The following is a 25,778-nucleotide window of genomic DNA, read 5'->3' on the forward strand; positions in this document are numbered from 1 at the left end:
GCTGTTATCAGGCACCTGAATTAACCCCTCACTGGTTAAATAGCACAGCACTCTGTAATGACTTACTTGTTGTACTATGTACGAGATGTCTAACTGGGCTGCTCACAAAACAAATGTTCCCAGGATGGCATGGCTGGAGTAGCAGTTTGTGCAACTTTGATACAGTACCAGTAATCAGGATCGGGGTTCATATCTGGTGCTACTGTTAGATTTGGTATATTCTCTCCACTCTGTGTGGAATTTCCCCGGGGGTTCCAGTTTCCTCCTACATCCTACAGGCATGCGGGTTGGTGGTTTAATTGCCCCCAGTGTGTGGGTGAGGGGGAGAATCTGGGGGAGTTGATGAGAATGTAGGGAGAATAGGTGACACGGAAATTTTTTGGGACATGGGAGGAATCCGGAGCCTCCGGGGGAAACTCAAGAGGTAACAGGGAGAGCGTGCAAACTCCACAGACAGCGCCAGAGGTCAGGATTGAACCTGGGTCTCTGGAGACACAAGGCAATGGCAGTACCCACTACCCCACACTGGACTCCAAACACTTTTTGGAAAAATTTTAAATTCTCTCAGACAACTATAGAATTTTTTGTAACAGCTTTTCATTCAATCATTCATGACCTTTGATGAAATCACTGCCAGGACATTCTTAGTAGTTTGTTTGAAAAAAGAAAACATCCCCACCTCTTCCACCCACAGCACATGAGAGTGGGTGACATGGTCAGCGTAGCGGTTAGCTCATTGCTATTACAGCCTCAGCCACTTGGGTCAAATCCAGCGCTGTCTGTAAGGAGTTTGTACATTCTCCCCATGACTGGACCAACTGGGAGAATTGGCCAAAAAATGGCAGATGAAGTTTAATACAGACACATACGAGGTGTTGCATTTTGGAAGGACAAACCAAGATAGGACAATAAATGGTCGGGCACTGAGGAGTGCGAAGGAGCAAAGAGATCTGGGAATACAGATACATTGTTCCCCGAAGATGGCATTGCATGTGGACAGGGTTGTAAAGAAAGCTTTTGGCATCTTGGCCTTTATAAATCAAAGTATTGAGTACAGGAGTCAGGATGTTATGTTGAAGTTGTTGAAGACATTGGTGAGGCCAAATTTGGAATATTTGTGCAGTTCTGGTCGACAAACTACAGGAAGGATATAAAATTGAAAGAGTGTAGAAATTTACTAGGATGTTGCTGGGTCTTCAGGAGATGAGTTACAGGAAAAGATTAAACAGGTAAGGACTTTATTCCTTGGAGCAAAGAAGAATGAGGGAAGATTTGAGAGATGTTTACGTTATGAGAGGATTGGATGTGAAAAGGCTTTTTCCACAGATGGGGGGGGGGGGGAAATAAATATGAGAGGCCATAGTTTGAAGCTGCAAGGGGAAAGGTTCAGGGGGAACTTCTTCACTCAGAGAGTAGTGGGAGTGTGGAATAAGCTTCCATCGGATGTGGTGAATGCAGGTTTGATCATACATTTTAAGAATAAATTGATTAGATACATGGATGGGAGAGGTCTGAATGGTTATGGAATGGGGGCAGGTCAGTTGGATGAGTGGACAAATGGTTGGCACACAAAGACTAGAAGGGCTGAATGAACTGTTTTTCTGTGTTGCAGTGTTCTATGGTCTGTGTGGGTTTCTTCCGGGTGCTCTGGTTTCCTCCCAACCTTCAAAAATATACGGTCATTGCAAGTCAATTGGGGTATTTGGGTGGCACGGGCTCGTTGTCTGGAAAGCCCTGTTACCACGCTGTATATCTAAATTTAAATTAGCCGCACTTTAAGTGGTGTGACTCATATCCAAGTTTACATGGGGGAAAGAAGTTGCAGTAGGCAAAACCTCAGTAACATTGCCTTTGGTTTTGCCATATTGAGATTCCCTGTTAGATTTGGGAGAGATTATATGTGTTCATTGCATTGAGAAAGTGATGGAGATCGACATTCACAGGGCCCACTGGGGTGGAATGGGGCCGTGATGGAGATCAACATCGACAGGGCCCACTGGCGTAGAACAGGGCCGTGATGGAGATCGACATCGACAGGGCCCACTGGCGTAGAACAGGGCCGTGATGGAGATCGACATCGACAGGGCCCACTGGCGTAGAACAGGGCTGAGATGGAGATCGACATCGACAGGGCCCACTGGTGTAGAACAGGGCCGTGATGGAGATCGACATCGACTGGCCCCACTGGTGTAGAAAAGGGCCGTGATGGAGATCGACATCGACAGGGCCTACTGGGGTGGAATGGGGCCGTGATGGAGATCGACATTGACAGGGCCCACTGGCGTAGAACAGGGCCGTGATGGAGATCGACATCGACAGGGCCCACTGGTGTAGAACAGGGCCGTGATGGAGATCGACATCGACAGGGCCCACTGGTGTAGAACAGGGCCGTGATGGAGATCGACATCGACAGGGCCCTCTGGTGTAGAACAGGGCCGTGATGGAGATCGACATCGACAGGGCCTACTGGGGTGGTACCATAAACCACCCCACTGGGGCTGAAGATGGGAAAGGGGACCTTATCCCATGGCTTCAAGCCCTATCCCTTCCTCTCCCTGAGCCTGCGACACTGTCTGGATATCTCTCCATCTCTTTGATCCTTTAAGCAAGCGATCCCCCACCTTTTTATTGGCCATGGCCTCCCTAGGGCTCCTGTAAAGCAGTCATGTTTAGTTGGTTTCTTCTCTCCTACCGACTACATGAAAAACATTAAAAAATGTTTTATGATTTCAGTCCGTGGCCCCTCTTAAATGTGCTATGGCCCCCAGGGAGGGCATATGGCTCCCATTAGGAATAGGAACCTTTCCCATGCCTCAGGCTTTGACCTGCTCTAGTGTCTCTTAACAATCCTATCAACCTTTAGGTCCTCAGTTTACCCAATGGCCAGTCCAGGGACATGTATGCTGATGCAATTGTGAACAATGCAAGAACTTGAGAACTAGGAGCAGGAGCCATCTGGCCCGTCGAGCCAGGATCACCTCTCTATAGATCATGGCTGATAGGCCTGTGGACTCAGCTCCACTTACCTGCTTGTTACCACAACCTTGAGATGCAAGTCTATCTGTGTCTTAAATATATTTAATGAAGCAACCTCTGCTTTGGAAAATAATTCCACAGATCCAGTGTTTTCTTTGGAAAAGCAGTACCTCCATCCTGAATCTACTCTCCCCAAAACACAAGTCCATGATACCAGAGCAGAAGTTGGCCATTCAGCCCATTGAGACTGCTCCGCCATTCCATCATGACCTGGTCCATTCTCCCACCCAGCCCCACTCCCTGGCCATCTCCCCATAACTTTTGATACCCTGAATATTCAGATATCTATCAAACTCTGCCTTAAATACACCCAATGACTTGGCCTCCAAAACCCACAGTGGTGGCAAATTCCACAGGTTCACCACCCACTCACTGGCTGAAGAAATTCCTCCCCATTTCTGTTTTAAAGACACTCTTCAATCCTGAAGCTGTGCCCTCTTGTCCTAGACTCTCCTACCATGGGTCACAACTTTGCCACATCTACTCTGCCCAGTACTTTCAACATTCAAAATGCTTTTATGAGGTCCCCCCTCATTCTTCTGAACTCCAAGAAGTCCAGTCCCAGAGCCGTCAAACGTTCCTCAGATGCTAATCCCTTCATTCCTGGAATCATTCTTGTGAATCTTCTCTGGACCCTCTCCAATGTCCCCTAATTCTGGTCTCACCCACACGTGGACACAACCTTCCTGTTTCTTTTCAGAATTTTGTAAGCTTTTATAAAGACCCCTCACATTCTTCTGAATTCCAGTGGGTACGTATGAACAGATACATGATGGCCAGTGCTGAATCCATGGGCTGAAGGGTGGTTTCCGTGCTCTTTGACAAATGCCAGCTCTATCAGATATCTAAAAGCTGTCGTAGTGTGAGGGGCTTGAACAGGAACGTCTGCAGGGACTGCGATTTTAGAACAATACACCAAAACACCGGGGAATCTCATCAGACTGGGGGATAGTTTTGTTGAGGACCTTCACTCTGTCCGCTGCAACAACAGAGACCTCCCAGTGGGTAATCATTCAAATCCCACACTGATACGTCTGTCTATGGCCTCATGCACTGCTAAACCGAGGCAACCTGTCAAATGGAGGAACAACACCTCATCTTCCGTCTGGGCTCCCTCCAACCGGATGGCATTAACATCGACTTCTCTGGTTTCCATTTATTGTGTGTTTATTCCGTTTAACCACTCTGTTTCCTTTCCTATCCCTTTGTCTGTTTTCCTCCAGTTCCGTAACCCAGAGGCAGGAACACAGCATCACATCCAAGCAAATCAATAACACATGTCAGGGCTGCAAAACCACGGCAGGTTTCAATGCTCTTTGTAGATTTGCAAACCCAATAAAATATAATGCACTGGAACCGATATTGCCCTTTCTCTTAAAATGAGCTCAGCCGCCTGAACATCGCTGAAGATCTGAATGTTTGCTCAGTTGGGATATTTCAGGTTTCAGCATCAATTTCCTCCCTGCAATAGAATCTAAAACCATCAGCCCTTTCAGAATGAAGTCAGCATTGATGCAGAAGTCAACTCCACCGCTTCCACTGCTCTCGACGTGGGTTCAATCCCGGTCACCAGTGCTGTCCCCGTGGACGCTGGGGTTTCTCACTCTCCATTCACCCTCCCCATCACTTCCCAGTTTTCCTCTCTTTTTCCCTCCCGCCCACATCCATCCGTGACCTCCTGCCTGTTGAACTCTGCTCCACCCCTTGCCCCTTCCTTGCTCCTCTCCTCTTCCCACTTCTTTATTCAGCCTTTCTCCTCATCCCTTGATGAAGGGCTCAGGCCTGAAATGTTGGTTATATCCCTTTGCTTAATTTAGATGCTGCATGACCTGCTGAGATTTTTTTAAATTTAGACATACAGCACAGTAACAGGTCCTTTTGGCCTACAAGCCCATACCGCCCAAATATATCCGATTTGAACAGTGGGAGATAACCAGTGGATCCAGCAGAAACCAACACAGACACTACGTGAATGAACAAACTCCTTAAAGACCATGCGGGATTCGAACCTCAGTCCTGATCGCTGGTGCTGTAACGGCGTCGTGCTAACCGTTTCTCCAACACTTTGGCGCATTGCAGTGAAGGACATTGGCCTCTGTGGTTCTCCTGTTCACACTTTCAACAGGCCTCCCCTATGAAGACAGGCAGAGGAAGATAGTGCACAGACTGTGGGCCAGTAACTTCCTCTGCACCCAACCAGCTCCCTGGCACACCCTCTGCCAAGCGGTGTTAACTTGGCTACTACCTCACGCTGAGTCTCTGTAACCCAGAGGCAGGAACGCAGTATCATAGCCAGCAAATAGATAACACATGTCAGGGCAGCAAAACCACGGCAGGTTTCAATGCTCTTTGTAGATTTGCAAACCCAATAAAATATAATGCACTGGAACTGACATTGCCCTTTCTCTTAAAACGAGCTCAATTGTCAGAACGTCGCTGAAGATCTGAATGTTTGCTCAGTTGGGATATTTCAGGTTTCAGCATCAATTTCCTCCTTGCGATAGAATCTAAAACGATCAGCCCTTTCAGAATGATGTCAGCAGTGATGCAGAAGTCAACTCCACCGCTTCCACTGCTCCAGACGTGGGTTCAATCCCCATCATCTGGTGGACGCTGGGGTTTCTCTCAGTTCCTACCACAGAGCAGCTGGTTCCTTCATTGGGCCAGTGTGAATTATCCCTTGCTGTAGTAACCCCCCTCAGGGACCCCCACTGTCCTATGATCTCCCTCCTCACCTCCATCCAGGGCCAAACCTTGACCTAACATCTCCCCTCCATCACCTCCATCTAAGGCAACCCAACAGACCTTTCAGTGAAGCAGAGCTTCACCTCCACACTGTCCAACTTGATCTACTGCACTCAGTGGACCTGGTGTGACCTCCTCTCCATCGGGGAGACCAACACAGATTGGGTGACCACTTCGCCCAACACCCACACTCTATGTGCATGTCCAAGCTAGAAGTCCTGGCACCCACCATTCCCACACAGACATGTCTGCTCATAGCCTCATCCATTGTCTGGGTGGGGCTGAACAAAGGCCTCGTATTCCTTGTGGACAGCCTTAAATCCAACAACATGAACATTGATAGCCCTCATCCCAATCCAGTGCCACCGCTTCCATCTCCCATTTACCTGCTCCCATTCATACTTTTCTCTCCAATCTTGCCTCCCCCTCTCCCAGTGTCCTCCCTCCTCTGTCTCTCCACATCTCCCACCTTCTTCTAACCAGTATCCTATCATCACATTCCTCCTCCCCACTTTATGCTCTCTGTCTCCCCCTTATAACTCGATTCTCAATGAAGGGTGGCAACAAGAAGCATTGCCTCTCCGGGGCTGCACGTGAGCACAACACTGTTACTGCTCCAGCGACTGGGACCAGGGATTCAAATCCTGCACTGTCTGTAAGGAGTTTGTACGTTCTCCCTGTCGGTGTGGGTTTTCCTCTGGGGCTCCAGATTCCTCCCACTGCTGGAAACATACCGAGGTTGAAAGTTAATTGGGCGGCACAGACTCATGAGCCAAAAAGGCCTATAACCATGCTGTATGTCTAAATTTAAAATTATAAAACAAAATTTGAAATTTGAAAATTAAAAAATGTTCAGGTGGATGGGTTGATTAGAGTGAGATCCTACTCATCACAAACCCATGGGCTGAAGGGCCAGGTCCTGTGCTGTTCTGATCAATGTTCCATATTCAAGTCCACAAAGCTTCTCCAAGCAGTGTTGTGGCTTATAAGACCCTCCTCCCATCGTCTAATCCTCTCTCCCTTGTGTTTATCCTGCCCCATTTAAATGAATCCTTGTGTAGAGACTCTATATCCACCCCACTCCCTCGGGAGAGAGGTTTCGCCCGAGTCCTGCCACATTAATGAATACAAAAGCTGGGGTGCCATGTGACAATATTGGTTGCATCTCACCTGGGGGACTGAGCACACTGCAGGAGGGATGCACTGTAGAACGTGCAGACGCTTGATGCAGGGCTCAGACCTGAAATGTTGATTCTGTATTTTTACCTTTGCTACATAAAGGTCACTGTTCAACCTGCTGAGTTTCTCCAGCATCAACCATGGTGTCTGCAGACTTTCATGTTTTACAATGTGCAAGGAAGATTGCCAGGTCCTTGTCTGGATTGGAATGTGGGAGGTCGAGGAAGGTGCATAATAGTTGGCACAGATACCGTCCAATGATTACCTTACAATTACTGACCTCTTTACTGAGGAATAAAGATCCTTTCAAACCCCCTGGTCCACGTAAATTTGACCATGTCTTCATCTCTCTGCAGCCTCCATGGTGTCAGAGAAAATATTCCCCGGTGCAGTCTCCCTTCATAGGGAACTTCTGCCATCTGCAGCTACTTTCCCAAAATCTCCACCCTCTCATGTTGACATCTCCCCGTCCTTCACCCCATCGAGTCCATGATGACCATCAAGCACCCATTTGCACTAATCCTACCCTTGCCCACTCAATTTTCTCACCCACCACCTCCCCCCAGATTCTCCCCCCCCTCACCCGCACACTGGGGATAATTAATCCAACCTGCACATCTGTGGGGTGTGGGAGGAAACTAAAAGCCCCCAGGGGAAACATGCAGTCACAGGGAGAATGTGAAAACTCCACACAGACAGAGCCGGGAGGTCAATGAACTGACTGCCTCGAACTGATCATAGTCTGGGCATCTCTGCTTGGACCCACTGACGTACTTACAGGTAACCCTGGATCGCCCTTGGGTCCTGGCAAGTCTTGATAATTAAAATAGTCCAAGAAATCAACGTAATCATACTCGTGGTTCTCAATCTCAATGTGGTCCAGATTCTCGACAGAGTCCAAGGGCAGCACAGAATGGACAGCCTCATCCCACGAGTTATCTGGATCTTGTGACAGGAACTCTTTTGTCGCCCTGTACAACGTTGTGTTGATCATCTGGATTTGCTCGGAATTTTGTACCTCCTCCTCCATGGGGCTGCCATCTCTCTGACTCTCAGTCACCTTGCCAAGTGTTAGGATCGAGGGTGGGAATTCAGGAACATTGGATAAGACCTCGGCTCCCTCACCTTGACCACCAGCGCCATGTCCTTCCCGATGGGACATTAGTTGGAATTTCCTGATAGTGGACACCAAGCCTGAGTCACCAGTGACGGGGACGAGCTGGGTGGCCACTCCAAAGTTCCCATTGAAGAGTAGACCTGGTGATCCAACACCTGGAGACGGGTTGCTTGATGTTGACCAACTGAAGTTGGGTCGGGTGCCCCCAGACAAGGACTTATTCCTGCCTGGAGCCTCTTGCAGGCTGGCTGCTGTTGCTGTCAGGCACGGTGTGGTTGGTGACCCCTCCTGGGGTGGAGAGCTCGAGAACCAAGAGCTTGAGGTAACACCTTCTATCTGCGGGGTCGTGAGCAAGGCTGCCGGAGATCGGTAGGTGTCAGCGTGCCGACACTGCTTCTTCACGTAGTCACAGTAATTTTTGAAGGCTTGAGCATTGGGGTAAATGTCCATCTGGCAAACGGTGCCTTCGAAAGGGACGGACTTCAGGTTCATCCTGCCCAAAGTTAGCTTGCTATTGGGAGAAAACTCTGGGAGCTTGACAGGTAGTTCCTTATGGACAACGCTTGCACCGCAGTGGGAATAAAAGGAAGCATTTGTCCCCCTTATTTCAAGAGCGAATGAATGCCACTGCCCATTGTGTGCATTATATGCAAAATATACAGATGGCTTCTCAGTAACATACACAACTATTTTCCTGCGTAAAATCTGCACTCCAAACTGGAGCCGGTTCTTCACTTTGATGCTAAAAAGAAAGGCATTATTGGTCCGATGGGAGCGGAGAACAACCACAATGGTGAAGTCGGCTCCAATGCCCCGGGGCATGGCAGTTATAGTTGGAGCTTCAATCTGTGCATCGCCTGACAGGTCAAACCCCATGTCCACAGCCCTGACTCCTGCAGGGAGCGAAAATGAGACCTGGGGACGTTGAGAAGATGCCAGCGACGTTCCGGCATCCGCAAGACCAAGATTCTGGAGAAGGTCTACACCTGGAAGAGAATTAGAAAGGGCCCGTGTTAATTCACTGAGTGCACTTGCCGCACAAACACAGGTCATCAAGTATAAAACCATGTCTGTTAACATTCACCCAGCGTGGGGAATCTCAGGAATTCTTTACCCAGGAGGGTGGTGGATCACTGGGGCTTTAAAGAGGAGTGTGGAGACTGGATCACGGGATTTAAAGAGGAGGGGTGTGGGGGCTGGATCACAGGAGATTTAAGGAGGAGGGGTGTGGAGACTGGATCACTGGGGAACTGACAGAGGAGTGGTGTGGAGACTGGATCACTGGGGGATTTAAAGAGGAGGGGTGTGGAGACTGGATCACTGGGGAATTGACAGAGGAGGGGTGTGGAGACTAAATCACTGGGGAATTGACAGAGGAGGGGTGTGGAGACTGGATCACTGGGGGATTTAAATAGGAGGGGTGTGGAGATTGGATCACTGGGGGATTTAAAGAGGAGGGGTGTGGAGACTGGATCAGTGGGGATTTAAAGAGGAGGGGTGTGGAGACTGGATCACTGGGGATTTAAAAAGGAGGGGTGTGGAGACTTAAAAAGGAGGGGTGTGGAGACTGGATCACAGGGGATTTAAAGAGGAGGGGTGTGGAGACTGGATCACTGGGGAATTGACAGACGAGAGGTGTGGAGACTAAATCACTGGGGAATTGACAGAGGAGGGGTGTGGAGACTGAATAACTGGGGGATTGACAGAGGAGGGGTGTGGAGACTGGATCACTGGGTGATTTAAAGAGGAGGTTGTGGAGACTGGATCACTGGGGATTTAAAGAGGAGGGGGTCTAATACAAGACAAATATTATATAAACTATTAAATATAGATTGAATACCCTTCCAAAGCTGTTGCAATCGATCACAAAACCAAACAGTATGCAAAAAAGTATTAGCCGTCTGGTCACAACGAAAACAGCAGTCCGACTTACTAAGTCCAAACTTTTTTAGTTTCTCCGGTGTTAAATATAACTGATGTATAAAATTGTAATTAATCATCGCTAATCTAGCATTAGCCAATTTCCAAATACTATTCTGACAAATTTCCATCCAGGCTTCTTCAGCTATTATAAAACCTAAATCTTTTTCCCATTTCAACTTATCTTTATCCCAATCTTTTTTACTATCAATTTCTTGTAAAATACAATACAAATCAGATATATACCTCTTTTGGGGTATTGAAAGTACATATTCCTCAAAATTAGAATCAGGCAATAAAATCATATGTCGACCACATAGCTGTTTTACAAAAGATCTTAATTGATAATACACAAATACAGTGTTTCCACTAATACCAAATTTCCTTTGTAATTCATCAAAAGAACAAAAACATCCCTCAGAAAAACAATCAGATAAATTTTTTATTCCCTTCCTTTCCCACTGTTTCAAAGTAATATTGGAGACTGTAAAAGGAACAAGTTGATTGTTATATAATCCTGGACAGGCTGTGCGAAAAGATACTAGATCCTGGTATATTTTTATTAGGGAATATGCAATCATTAATTGATTTGGGCTTACAAGATTATCAGATTTCTTTTATCTATTTAGCTTTAGCTGTGGCCAGATAATGTATTGCTCTTACTTGGAAAGATAGAAATATATTAACTTTAGATAGGTGGTATTTGGAGATGAAGTTCTGTTTGACTATGGAAAGGATATCTTTTTCAGTTCAGGATAGGGTGTCTTTTTATAGGTTGAAGTGGGCTCCGTTTGCTAAATATATGCATTTAAGTTTGATTTAAATATGTTTTTAAGTTTGATATTTTAGTATCGATATTTTTTTTATGTTAGTATCTTTATTTGTTATGTTTTATCTTTTTTGTGTAAGGGTTTTTTTATATAATTATTGTTCATTTTATTAACTCTTCACTCTTTCACTCTATTTTGGGGGGGTTAGACTAACTTTAAGCTAGGTCATTAATGTTGTGTACTAATTATTGCTGGGGGGAGTTAGTTTATTTAGTCTGCCGATGTAGTATTGTAATTTTTATTATCTTATGTTTAATCTTTTTACTGTAACTTTGTAACTTTCTATTTTATTCATGTTATAAAATCTTAAATAAAGTTTAAAAAATAGAGGAGTGGTGTGGAGACTGGATCACTGGGGATTTAAAGAGGAGGGGTGTGGAGACTGGATCACTGGGGGTTTAAAGAGGAGGGGTGTGGAGACTGGATCACTAGGGATTTAAAGAGGAGGGGTGGAGACTGGGGGTTTAAAGAGGAGGGTGCGGAAGGAAAGTGTCTCCTCCAACTTCCCTAATACTTGCCTTCCTTCTCCCATCAGAGTGCTACCTTCTTGGCCCTCCGCCCTCTCATTTCTCAGCTACTTTCTCTTGTACCTTCCCACCTGAACCCATCTCTTACCTGTTACCTTGTGCTTCTCCCTCCCTCCCACTCCTCTCACATATCCCAAACCTTCATTCAGTGAAATTGAGTCCCTGATTGAGTTTACTGTAGAATCTGATGGGGGAGCAGCTGTTCCTGAACCTGGTGGTGTGAGGTTCTCCACAATCCTTGTTGGCAGGCACATGGGCGCAAGAAAAATAGATGGTTATGGGTCTGAGGCAGGGAAGGTTTTGTTTGTTGAGTAGGTGTTTGTAAGTTGGCACAACATGGTGGACTGAAGGACCTGTTCAGTGCTGCTTTAGCTGACCGCTACCAAGAAACACATACACAGTGTGACAGGTTAAGATGACTCACTTTATTAGGGTTGGGAAGGCTGTTTTTATACTGTTCAAGTTCCCACCATTTTTGCTGGTTGACTGAGTCATCCAAATGAATGACAATAGCATGCGGGAACAACCATGAATATGAATACCCTTCTTCCCCAGCCTGTTTCTGCTGAGTTAGCTGGGGTGCTTGACCAATGCCATTTTAGGGCTGTTGGTCTGATGCTGCCCCAGTTTCTACCCCCGTCAGTTCATTGTTCTGGGAGTCGCTATAGCAATTTCTGTCTGCATCTGCTGCCGTGCGATGTGCCAGCCCGATCTCCACAATTGCGAGCCGCCACATGACCCCCCCTCCCTCCCCCAGAACCAACATTACAGTCTATAGTGTCCATAGGTATAGCTCCCAAAGTCTTTTGTGGTCTGCTTCTGAGTTGAGGTGTTGGAGTCTCCACGGGTCTGCTGGGTAGGCTTGAGTCTATCTGTAGTGAAGACCTTTGGTTCACCACCGATGCCAGCTCGAAGGTGGCTCCGTTGTTCCGGATTACTTGAAAGGGACCTTTGTATGGCTTCTGCAGTGGTGAACGATGGAGTCCTCTGCGTACAAACATGTACTCACAGTGCTTGAGTTCTTTGCGGATGTTGGACTTGGCTTGTCCGTGTCTGGAGGGTGGGATTGGAGCCAGGTTACTGACCTTTTCGCACAGCCTGTCCAGGAAGGTGGTTGTCTCCTCCTGCTGTCCTCTGGCCTGTGGAATGAAATACCCGGGAACCATGAGTGGGGCTCCATAGACGAGTTCAGCGGAGGATGCGTGGAGGCCTTCTTTCGGCGCTGTTCAGATGCCCAGTAGTGCCCATGGTAGCTCGTCCACCCAGTGAGTCTGGTCATGAGGGTGGTCTTGAGGTGCCTGTGGAAACGCTCCACCATGCCATTGATTGCGGGTAGTATGCCGTCATATGGTATAGCTGAGCGTCCCACAGGTTGGCAATGTCGGTCCACAAACTGGAAGGGACTGTGCGCCTCAGTCAGATGTGTGCTGTGGCAGTCCGAATCTTGCAATCTAGGATGAGAGGAGTGCTTTGGCATAGGACCTGGTGGATGTGTCGGCCAGGGGAATTGCTTCTGGCCACCGGGTGAAGCGGTCGACCACTGTGAACAGGTAGCGGAAACCCTGAGAGACTGGCAAGGGTCCCACTTTGTCCACGTGAATGTGGTCAAACCTGCGTCCCGTTGGCTCGAAAGGCTGTAGGGGGACCTTGGAGTGTCTCTGTACTTTGGCTGTGTACACAGCTTGGCCCACCTCCAGACTTGTTTCTGCAATCCATGCCACACGTACTTGCTGACCGCCAGACCGTAGTCCTGATGGATGGATATGCCAGCCCGTGGATGGAGTCAAAAACTCGTCGCCTCCATGCCATTAGGACAATAGGTTAAACCTGCCCAGTGCCCATGTCGCACAGGAGGGTGGTAGTACCTGTGCCAACTGGAACATCCTGGTCGAAGGCCTGTGACCGCAGTCCTGTACTGCGGGATCTCGTCGTCCTGCTGCTCTGCCTTTGCCAACGCTACGAAGTCCAGACCGTTGACCAGGGAGTGGATGTTGTGTCTTGACAAGGCGTCTGTGACCACGTTGTCTTTGCCTGAGATGTACTTGATGTCGGTGGTGTACTCCAAGATGTAAGACAAGTTTCTCTGTTGTTGGGCTGACCAAGGATTGGAGATTTTAGCCAGGGCGAGTCAGTGGTTTATGGTCCGTGAAAGCCCTTCCCTCAAGAAAGTACCGGACATGGCGGTTGGCTAAGTACAGCACCAGCAGCTCTCTATTGAAAGCACTGTACTTTAGTTCAGAGGGCCGCAGATGTTTGCTGAAGAAAGCTAGTGGGTACCACCTTCCTTCTATCTGCTGCTCCAGGACTCCACCAATCCCTGATCCTGAGGCATCGACTGTGAGGGCCGTGGGTGCATCTGGTCTGGGGTGGGTCAAGAGTGCAGCTTTCGCCAGGGCTTCTTTGGTTTCCACAAACGCACGTGCGGATTCGTCATCCCAGGTCAGGTGCTTCTCCTTGCCAGACATCAGGATGAACAGAGGGTGAATCATTCGGGCAGCTGCTGGGATAAACCTGCAATAAAAGTTTATCATCCCCACGAACTCCTGCAGACCTTTGGTTGTACTTGGCTTCGGGAAGCTGCAGGTGGCCTCTACCTTGTCGGGCAGTGGTGTCGCCCCATCCTTTGTAATCCTGTGGCCCAGGTGTTACAGAGTTCTGTGTTGTGTGGTTTTATGTTAAAAAGTGACAGTTTGCCTTAGAGAGCCAAGGTGAAGGTGGACTGCTGAGAGAGTGGGAGACAGACTGAGCATGTGCAGAAAATGATCTAGAAATTTCTGGACTTGGACGATAAAGCACCACTGGGGGTGCTGTGTAGTGGAAGGAGGCCCAGAGCATGAGCCATGGTCTGGAGGACAGTTTAGAATGTTGTGCATTTTAAAAGGGATGAACATTCGGAAGGCAGCCAGAAGAAACCAGACCAAGCCAGTTGTTCCTCTCTCTGCAAGCAACACAAGAAGACAACTTCTAATTTTGTGCTCTCTCGCGCTCTCTCGCTCTCTCTCAAAGATCTTTTGGCTTCAGTTTACCAAACAAACTGAATTTTGTTTATGATCTTTGCTTCGGTTGAGATTGAAGTTTTGTGAGTCTTGTATGTTTTGTGTCTAAGTTTTTCGGTGGGCTGGTTGGAAATATAACTTAGACTTTAATGACATATGTTATATTATATGTTATATTTAGGCCAGGGAATTTATTAGTTTTACATTGTGATAGAAATTTGTATATTAACCAGTGGGCATTGTTATAAAAGGGGGGGATTTTGAATTAAAGTTTGAAGGTGAATTTTTTGTTAATAAAGTAATTGTTCATCTTTATCCCTGTGTGATATGCCTTCTTTGTGGTTGTTGGTTTGATCTTGTAACACAGGAAGTTGATGATGTTCAGGCCAAACTGGCATTTGGCCAGGTTGATGGTGAGGTCGAACTCATGCAGACGACTACGGAGATTTCAGAGGTGCTGAAGGTGTTCCTGTCAGGTTCAACTTGCCACGAGGATATTATCGAGGTAGACGAAAGTGCTGTCCAGGTCTCGGCCCATTGCATCCATCCGTCGCTGGAATGTTTGTGCCACATTTTTGAGCGCGAATGGCATCCTCAGGAACTCGAACAGCCCAAATGGAATGATGTTGTCCATCTTAGGGATGTCATCAGGATGTACCACGATCAGGTGATATCCTCGCATGAGGTCCACTTTTGAGAATATTGTTGCCCCGTGCAGGTTTGCCGTAAAATCCTGGATGTGTGGCACTGGGTAACGGTCTGGAGTGGTGGCTTCGTTGAGCGGGTAATAGTCGCCACATGGTCTCCAGTCCCCAGTTGCTTTATGCACCATGTGCAGGGACAAGGCCCATGGGCTGTCTGACCATCGAACAACACCCAATTCCTCGAGCTTGCGGCGGAACTCCTCCAGCTTGCGGAACTCCTCCAGCTTGCGGAACTCCTCCAGCTTGCGGAACTCCTCCAGCTTGCGGAACTCCTCCAGCTTGCGGAACTCCTCCAGCTTGCGGAACTCCTCCAGCTTGCGGAACTCCTCCAGCTTGCGGAACTCCTCCAGCTTGCGGAACTCCTCCAGCTTGCGGAACTCCTCCAGCTTGCGGAACTCCTCCAGCTTGCGGAACTCCTCCAGCTTGCGGAACTCCTCCAGCTTGCGGAACTCCTCCAGCTTGCGGAACTCCTCCAGCTTGCGGAACTCCTCCAGCTTGCGGAACTCCTCCAGCTTGCGGAACTCCTCCAGCTTGCGGAACTCCTCCAGCTTGCGGAACTCCTCCAGCTTGCGGAACTCCTCCTTGGCCAGTCGGAGCTTCTCTGCGGGAAGTCGTCTCGCCCTCGAGTGGAGAGGTGGGCCTTTGGTCAGGATGTGATGTCTGACGCCGTGTTAAGGCATCTCTGCTGTGAACTGAGGATAAAGGATTGCCAAGAATCCCGCTAGCACCTTGGAGAACTCATTCTCTGAGCTGTGGATGGGGTCCAGGTGCATTGCCGGAAACCTAGCACCCCTCAGTGCAACGGTCTGGTAGGTCTCGGTGTGGACAAGTCGCTTACCCTTAAGGTCCACTAGGAGGCCGTGGCCTCGCAGGAAATCTGCTCCGAGGAGTGGTCCACTGTGGCCAGCGTGAACTCCCACAAGCAGTGACTGCCTCCGAACTGCAGCTCGGCCCTACGAGTGCCATAGGTCCGAATACTGCTGTTGTTGGCAGCCTTCAACGTGGGTCCCGCTAGCCTGCTCCTAGTGTCCAGACAGGTGGTCCTAGACATACAAGAGGCTCCCTCGGTGGCCAGCCGTCGAGACCATTAGCAATGGTTGGCTTTGTCATTTCCCTGGAACTCACAGGGGGACTGGAATCGGCGGGCTTCGGTGCCCCATCTCCGGTGGTAGAAGCACGATCTGTCGCTGGACGCGCTCCTGCCTCTCGTCTGCTGTTCCTTGTTTGGGACTGCTCTGGTCTGATTGCGGGACTTCTTTACAAGCCCCACGGTGGCCGAGCACTTCTCTTTCTGTTTTCACAGAATGTCTGCCCATGCTGCGACTTTCCGGGGGTCGGCGAAATCCACATCCGGGCTGCTCATCTCCCAGGAGGGCCAGCATCTAGTTGATGAGTGCCATCCAGGTGGAGCCAACGTGCTTCTCACTCTTGCCATGAGAGTCCGAACATCTCGGTTAATAGCTCTTTGAAGGCAATGTAAGTGCCTTCCGATGGTGGCCTGTGGATCCAGGGAGCTGACCACATGGTCGTACAGTGTGGTCTCTGCTGTGATGCCCCAGATCTGGAACTGAGCCTCCACCGGGTCGAACCATACGCCAGGTCAAACCATCCAGAAGGTTGGGAGCTTCAGGCCAACTGTGCTGACTGGTGCTTCGTTCTCCATCACTAGGTTTAGATTCCTTCTAAACCATCGGGGTCACCAATTGTAGCCGACCGCGACAAAGAAACACAGACACACACAATGTGGCAGGTTAAGCTCACTCCTTTATTAGGGCTGAAAAGGCTGCTTTTATACTGTTCAAGTTCCCGCAGTTTTTGCTGTTTGACTGAGTCATCAATATGAATGACCATAGCGGGTGGGAACATCCATGCATATGAATGCCCTTCTTCCCCAGCCTGTTTCTGCTGAGTTAGCTGGACAGCTTGACCAACACCATTTTAGGGCTGTTGGTCTGATGCTTCCCCAGTTTCTACCCCCGTCGGTTCATTGTTCTGGGAGTCGCTATAGCAATTTCTGTCTGCATCTGCTGCCGTGCGATGTGCCGACCCGATCTCCGCAATTACGGGCCGCCACAGTATAATGTTCAATGTCCCTCAAGAAGGGCTCAGGCCCAAAACGTTACCTGTTTTTACTACCTGTGGATGTGATGTGACCTAATGGGTTTCTCCACCTTCGTGCAGAGCACTCGAATCCAGCATCTGCAAACCTCGACAGAGGTGTGGTGGAAAGTGTGCTGACCGGCTGCATCACGGTCTGGCACTGGACACCAATACCCCCGAGTGTAAAGCCCTACAAAAGGTAGCAGACACAGCCCAGGATATCACAGGCAAAAACCTCCCCACTATCGAGAACATATATGGGGGATGCTGCCATCGGAGAGCAGCAGCAATCATCAAGGATCCACATCACCCAGCACACTCTGTTCTCGCTGCTGCCATCAGGAAAGAGGTCTCGGTGCCACGAGACTCGCCCCACCAGGTTCAGGAACAGCGGCTCCCCGTCCACCATCAGACTCCTCAACCACAAACTCAATCAGGAACTCAATAACTTAAATAAGGACTCTTCATTGTGCACTTTATGGATCTTTGTTCTCTCTGTGTGGCACAGTTTGTTTTCATGTGTTATCGTTTCATAGTCTTTAATTTGTTTCCATGTGGACGTTGTGCACTGTTCTTTTCTTTTTTTGGCTTGGCTTCGCGGACGAAGATTTATGGAGGGGGTAAAAAGTCCACGTCAGCTGCAGGCTCGTTTGTGGCTGACAAGTCCGATGCGGGACAGGCAGACACGGTTGCAGCGGTTGCAGGGGAAAATTGGTTGGTTGGGGTTGGGTGTTGGGTTTTTCCTCCTTTGCCTTTTGTCAGTGAGGTGGGCTCTGCGGTCTTCTTCAAAGAAGGTTGCTGCCCGCCAAACTGTGAGGCGCCAAGATGCACGGTTTGAGGCGTTATCAGCCCACTGGCGGTGGTCAGTGTGGCAGGCACCAAGAGATTTCTTTAGGCAGTCCTTGTACCTTTTCTTTGGTGCACCTCTGTCACGGTGGCCAGTGGAGAGCTCGCCATATAACACGATCTTGGGAAGGCGATGGTCCTCCATTCTGGAGACGTGACCCATCCAGCGCAGCTGGATCTTCAGCAGCGTGGACTCGATGCTGTCGACCTCTGCCATCTCGAGTACTTCGACGTTAGGGATGAAAGCGCTTCAATGGACGTTGAGGATGGAGCGGAGACAACGCTGGTGGAAGCGTTCTAGGAGCCGTAGGTGGTGCCGGTAGAGGACCCATGATTCTGAGCCGAACAGGAGTGTGGGCATGACAACGGCTCTGTATACGCTTATCTTTGTGAGGTTTTTCAGTTGGTTGTTTTTCCAGACTCTTTTGTGTAGTCTTCCAAAGGCGCTATTTGCCTTGGCGAGTCTGTTGTCTATCTCATTGTCGATCCTTGCATCTGATGAAATGGTTCACACCACCAATAAGTGGCAAATGTGTGTGTGTGTGTGTGTGTGTGTGTGTGTGTGTGTGTGTGTGTGTGTGTGTGTGTGTGGTGGAGGAGAAGGTGGTGACGGGGGGGGGGGTGCGGGGGTTGACGGGAATGTGAGGAGAATAAACCACAGAACCGCACAGCCACCACGAGGTCGGTGTTAACCACGATGCCTAATTGAACTCCTCTCACCTGCCTGCATACAGACTGTATCCCTCGACTCCCCACCTCTTTGCCCGTCTGTCTGAAGCATTATTGTTGCCTCTGCTCCCGCCACCTCCCCTAGTAGCACGTTTCAGGCCGGACTCTGTCACAATGTATCCCTCGACTCCCCGCCTCTTTGCCTGTCTGTCTGAAGCATTACTGTTGCCTCTGCTCCCGCCACCTCCCCTAGTAGCACGTTTCAGTTTCCCCCCCCCCCCCCATCTTTAAGGGATGCCGTGCAGTATTTGATACTTCTACCCTGGGGAAAAGGCTGATTGTCTACCCTGATGACGTCTTCCATCATTTTATAACCTTCCATCAGGCATTATAAAATGGGATTCGAGTAGGTGGGGGTGATACACAGCAGGGACTCAGCAGCTCAATGTCACCCAGTGACTCCATTCCCCAGCACTGGGTCCATGCTCTCTCTGCCTCAGTGACAAGGAGAGTTTCTGCCTCCATGTCAGGCAGTGTGTTCCGGATCCCAAACCCCTCATCTTGGGCTCTTCCTCAGATACCCCCTGACCTGGGATCAGCACGTTGAGGGGACAGTCAACAAAGCATCAATCCCTCTATTTCCTCATAAAACCAAAAAAGTTCAACATGTTCCCCTCCCCCACTCCCGTCCCTCAACAACTTCTACAGGTGCACCATCGAGAGTAAACTTGCTGAATTGTGGGACAGGAGCTGCTCTGCTCAAAATCGGAAGCAACTGCAGCTCAGAACAGCACATAAACCTCCCTCTCCTCCATCTCCATCCCCCACTGCCTGAGAAAGGCAGCCGACCCACTGAAGGACCCATCACGCCCCCAACACACTCTCTTCTCTCTCCTCTCATTGTGGAGAGGGCTCAGGCGTGTGAAAGCGCACACCATCAGGCTTAAAGACAGTTTCTTCCCTCCAGCCATCAGGCTCCTGAACGAACCCCACAACAATGCTCTCACGCTCCCCTTGCTTGGTGCTAAATTCATCTTTATGTGAGAAATGAGTAAAACTAATATGAAAATATGAAAGATGAATAAAGCCAGTATGAATAGGATAAGGATAGATAATAGAATGCAGGAAGTAAAGTTAGTCTGAATAAGATAAGGGTCTTCTCGCCTTAGACAGAATTAGCAAGTTCTGCATATAAGGTTCTAGCCCTGAGAGTGGGGAAAGTGTGAATAAGGACAAAGGCAGGAGAATAAGGACAATGACATGATGGGACACCGACAGGATACCCCCTGGTCCTCCAAGTTCACAGAAACAACACGTAGGCAGACAGGATTGCCTAATGCCAAACTCATCCAGGAGGCAGAAGAATGTAAGGGGGAGGGTATTTCTAGACTGAAATGAACTGTATAAAAGTTGGGTGAGCCCCAGTGTATGTGTGTATTCCCAGGGTAAGGGAAAGCACCCAACTTTGCATTGTTGTATAATAAATGTTCTTTGTTCTCAATTTTAGTCTCGAGCAAATTCTGTGAAGGTACCTCTGTTTCTCACATTTATAATTAAAATTTAGACATCCAGCACAGTATCAGGCCCTTTCGGCCTACAAGTCTGTGCCGCCCAATTAACCCAAAACCCCAGTACTTTTCAAACAGTGGGAGGAAACCAGAGTCCTCAGAGGAAATCCATGCAGACACAGGGAGAACATACAAACTCCTTACGGACAGCGTGGGATTCAAACCCTGGTCCCGATCGCTGGCGCTGTAACAACATTGCACTAACCACATCACCTGCCTTGCCACCCTTTATTGGAATCCTATGTTCTGTAAATCAAGCTCACCATCCCTGTTACAGATAACCTGTTAGCCTGCTTCCTAAAGAACCCTTCCTTCTGTTGTGGATATCATTTCTTAGCCTTCACCAGAAACCTGCACCCTCTGGTTTTGGACAAAGCATCGTACATCTGCCCCTCATGACTTTGCACCCCCCTATCACAGGTTCGCCCTTCCCCCCAACACAGGTCTGCAGAATGCCTGGCCTGGTCTGAGCAGCACATTGCCAGTACTGTGCCATCAGCATCCATCTCAGACTCACCTTTGCAACAATGCATCAAAGCCCATCACTAATGAGCACCGAGAAATCCCTGAACATTCCAGGAATTGCAGAGCACAATGTGCAAAACATTATCCCCAGCTCTGAAATCTGAGCCCTGTCCAATCTGAGCCTGTTACCTCACCGCGAAGCACTGCAGGGATTTTACATTCATTACGAATGTCTGAAGGAACTGCAAGCACAACTTCTCGATTTTACTCAACTCAGGCAAATCAATAATAATTCATAACACATCAAAATGCATTGTTAAAACCACAAAATGATAAAGCACGGAAGGCTCTTCAGCCCATCGAGTTCTATCATAGAGAGGTACAGTACAGAAACAGGCCCTTCGGCCAATTAACTCCATACTATCCAACAGACATTTGTTTACACACCATGAACTGATACCAGTCTATTCTCTGCACATTTCTCCCACCCACCCAGCCCCTCACCCAGATTCTACCCCTCACCCACACACTGGGGACAATTGATCGACCTGGACATCACTGGGGTACAGGAGGAAACCGGACCCCACCGTGGGGAAAATTCACAGTCATGTGGAGAACATGCAAACTCCACACACACAGTGAAGGAGGTCAGGATTGAACCTGGGTCTGGTCTCCAGAGCAGTGAGGCAGCGGCACTACCCGCTGTACCACAGTCCCCCCAGTTGGATGTCAAAGTGTATCTGATCAGTCCCACTCACTTGATCAGTCCCACTCACTTCTGTTCATTTACCTTTGCACAGGTTTAACCTGTAGAAAGTTCCTATTGAATCCGGGCTGCACGGTTAGTGGCGTAGTGAGCACAACTCTGTTACAGCGCAAGCGACCCTGGTTCGAATCCGCTCTGTAAGGAGTTTGTACTTTCTCCCCGTGTCTGCGCATTGGTTTTCCCCTGGGGCTCTGGTTCCCTCCCACTTTCAAAAACATACAGGTATTAGCAGATTCATTGGGTGTCATTGGGCGGCACAGGGCTCATGGGCCAGAATTGGCTTCTACCATGTTGTATCATTAAATTTATTCACAAGGAGACTTCCTGGATGGGAGAGCATATCTTATGAGTATATGTTGAGCGAATCTGGTCTTTTCTCCTTGGACCAAAAGGAGTGGAGACTGGATCATTATCACTGGGGGTTTAAAGAGGAGGTGTGGGGACTGGATCACTGGGGGTTTAAAGAGGAGGTGTGGGGATTGGATCACTGGCGGTTTAAAGAGGAGGGGTGTGGGGACTGGATCACTGGGGTTTAAAGAGGAGGGGTGTGGAGACTGGATCACTGGGGGTTTAAAGGTGACCTGAGAGAGGAGTACAGGATGATGAGGGGCATTGATCATGTGGATGGCTGGTGGCTTTTTCCCTGGGCTGAAATGGTTAAGAAGAAGGGACATAGCTTTAAGGTTCTTTGGAAGTGAGTACGGGGGGGGATGTCAGAAGTAGATTGTTCACACAGCGGGTGGGTGCATGGAGGCAGGAACAGTAGAATCTGTTCTTCGGAGACTATTAGATCAGTACATGAAACTGAGGGGCATGCAGTCGGGACATCTTAGGCAGCTGTGAGATCAGGTTAAGATGGCAGAACTCTGTGGACCAAAGGGATGCTGTAGATTTCTATGTTCTATTTTCTAAAATTAAAGAACATGCACAGGTCACAACTCATTAAGTAAAAACATCTCCCCTCAGGCTCGTCAACAGCTCCCATAAACCACAATCCTTCTGCCACAGAAAACCATTCTCTCCTCTGAACTATTCTCACAGAGGGTTGTTAATCCTGGAATGTGCTCTCTGAGGGAGAATGGATCAGCAGGAGCCCTTCATAAGGGATCCCAGCATATAACCATATAACCACTTCCAGCACAGAACAGGCCAGTTCGGCCCGACTAGTCCATGCCGTAACAAATCCCCATCCTCCTAGTCCCACTGACCAGCACCCGGTCCATACCCCTCCAGTCCTCTCCTCTCCATGTAAATATAACCATATAACCACTTACAGCACAGAACAGGCCAGTTCGGCCCGACTAGTCCATGCCGTAACAAATCCCCACCCTCCTAGTCCCCCTGACCAGCACCAGGTCCATACCCCTCCAGTCCTCTCCTATCCATGTAACGATCCAGTCTTTCCTTAAATGTAACCAATGATCCCGCCTCGACCACGTCTGTCGGAAGCTCATTCCACATCCCTACCACCCTTTGCGTAAAGAAATTTCCACTCATGTTCCCCTTATAATTTTCCCCCTTCAATCTTAAACCATGTCCTCTCGTTTGAATCTCCCCCTTTCTTAATTGAAAAAGCCTATCCACATTTACTCTGTCTGTCCCTTTTAAAATCTTAAACACCTCTATCAAGTCCCCTCTCAATCTTCTACGCTCCAGAGAAAAAAGCCCCAGTCTGCACAACCTTTCCCTGTAACTCAAACCTTGAAATCCTGTCAACATTCTCGTGAACCTTCTCAGCACGCTCTCTATTTTGTTTATATCTTTCCTATAATTTGGTGACCAAAACTGTACACAGTACTCCAAATTTGGCCTCACCAATGCCTTGTACAATTTCATCATAACCTCCCTACTCTTGAATTCAATACTCCGATTTATGAAGGCCAACATTCCAAATGCCTTCTTCACCACACCATCTACATGAGTATCCGTCTTGAGGGTACTATTTACCATAACTCCTAAATCCCTTTGTTGCTCTGCACTCCTCAATTGTCAACCATTCAAGGTATATGACCTATTTAAATTTGCCTTTCCAAAATGTAGCACCTCACATTTATCTGTATTAAATTCCATCAGCCATTTCTCAGCCCACACCTCCAGCCTTCCTAAATCACCTTTTAATCTAGGGTAATCTACCTCACTGTCCACAACACCACCAATCTTTGTGTCATCCGCAAACTTGCTTATCCAATTCTCCACCCCTACATCCAGATCGTTAATATATATAACAAACAATAGTGGACCCAGGACCGATCCCTGAGGAACTCCACTAGTCACCGGCCTCCAATTAGACAAACAATTTTCTACCACGACTCTCTGACACCTCCCATCCAACCATTGCTGAATCCATTTCACTACCTCCTTATTTATACCTAATGCCTCCACCTTTTTTCCTAACCTCCTGTGGGGAACTTTGTCAAAAGCTTTACTAAAGTCCAAATAGACAACATCCACAGCTTTCCCTTCATCAACCTTTTTTGTAACCCCCTCGAAGAACTCAATCAGGTTTGTCAAGCATGATCTACCCCTGACAAAACCATGCTGATTACTCCCTATCAATCCCTGTACCTCCAAAAATTTGTAAATAGCATCCCTCAGAACACTTTCCATCAACTTGCCCACCACAGACGTCAGATTTACAAACCTATAATTCCCAGGTTTGCATTTGGACTCTTTCTTAAACAGAGGAACCACATGCGCCACTGTCCAATCCTTTGGTACCACCCCCGTGGCCAGTGACATCCTAAATAATGGCCCCACTAACTGTCCACTAGCCTCCCTGCGTGTCCTAGGGAATATTTTGTCCGGTCCGGGAGATTTATCCACCTTTATCTTTTTTAACACAGCCATCACTACCTCCTCGGTTATCCTTATATGCTTCGTGACCTCCCCACTATTTTTCTTTACCTCAACTGGTTCAACATTTTTTTCCCTAGTGAATACCGAGGCAAAGAAATCATTCAAAATTTCCCCCATTTCCTCTGACTTCTCACTCACCCTACCCTCGCTATCTACAAGGGGTCCAATTTTATCTCTCACTAATCTTTTACTTTTAATGTACTTATAGAAACCCTTTGGATTTATTTCTACTCTGTCAGCCAAAGCCTCTTCATGCCTTTTTTTTGGCCTTTCTAATTTCTTTCTTAAGATTCCTTCTACACTCCTTGTAGTCCTCCAACTTCTCAGCTCCCTGCTCTTTATACCTCTTGTACACCTCCCTTTTTCTCCTAACCAAATTTCCAATATTCCTCGAAAACCCAGCCTCCCTATGACTTCCAGCCTTTCCTTTGATCCACACTGGGACATATCTACTCTGTACCCTCAAAATTTCTTTTTTGAATATCCTCCATTTTTCATTTACATCCTTACCTGAAAATATCCTGTCCCACTCAATACTCCCCAAATCCCTTCTTATTCCTTCGAAATTTGCTCTTTTCCAATCCAGAACCTCAACTTTAGGCCTCTCCTTGCTCTTCCCTAAAATTACCCTAAAACTTACAGAATTATGATCACTAGACCCAATTGGTTCTCCAACATTAATGTCCGCTACCTGACCTAGCTCGTTCCCTAACAGGAGATTCAGTATTATACCATCCCGAGTCAGTTCTTCTACTAACTGATTTAGAAAACAATCCTGAACACATTTAACGAACTCCAGCCCATCCAGCCCTCTAACCGCATGGGTATCCCAATCAATGTGTGGGAAGTTAAAATCTCCCATGATCTCTACCTTATGATTTTCACACATATACGTTATCTCCTTACAAATGTGTTCCTCCAATTTTCTTGGCTCATTTGGCCAAGAATGACCCTCACATATATTCTCTTTTTTACCTTCTACCCTAATCTCCATCCTACCTTTGTTATCTTTTTTATTCCTAGCTAGGTGGCCATACTCCCTGGACACTGCTCTCACACTCTGTTCCCCACCCCCCTGCCAAACTAGTTTAAACCTTCCTCCACAGCACTAGCAAATCTGCTTGCCAGCACATTGGGCCCCCTCCAGTTCAAGTGGAGTCTGTCCCTCTTGTACAGGTCTGACCTTCCCCAGAAGAGATCCCAATGATCCAGTTCAGGATGATTCCCTGCAGCCATATGTAGGGAGGGGATAGATTGCAGAGCACTTTCAAAGGGATGGCAGAACTACACAGCACAGATCCTGCATGGAAACAAGCCCTTCGGCCAAGAGACCCCTACCAACCAGCAACCGCCCACACACAAGTATCCTCTCCCCACATTCCCATCAATCCCCACCAGATTCTCCCCCAGGGCCATGCACCGGGGGCCAATTAACCCACTGACCCAGACATATG

The 25,778-nt window shown here is 48.2% G+C and overlaps 1 protein-coding gene across 1 annotated transcript in view; it reads right to left on the minus strand.

Moving 5' to 3' along the window:
* LOC138764078 (collagen alpha-1(XXIV) chain) overlaps positions 1-25,778 on the minus strand; it is a 410,285-nt gene that overhangs the window by 307,350 nt on the left and 77,157 nt on the right. Inside the window, exon 3 of the mRNA XM_069939403.1 lies at positions 7,739-9,063. Coding sequence (XP_069795504.1) covers positions 7,739-9,063 — 1,325 coding nt within the window. The remainder of the gene's footprint in view (positions 1-7,738; positions 9,064-25,778) is intronic.

Source organism: Narcine bancroftii, chromosome 5 (genome assembly GCF_036971445.1).
Source record: "Narcine bancroftii isolate sNarBan1 chromosome 5, sNarBan1.hap1, whole genome shotgun sequence".
Lineage (NCBI taxonomy): Eukaryota > Metazoa > Chordata > Chondrichthyes > Torpediniformes > Narcinidae > Narcine > Narcine bancroftii.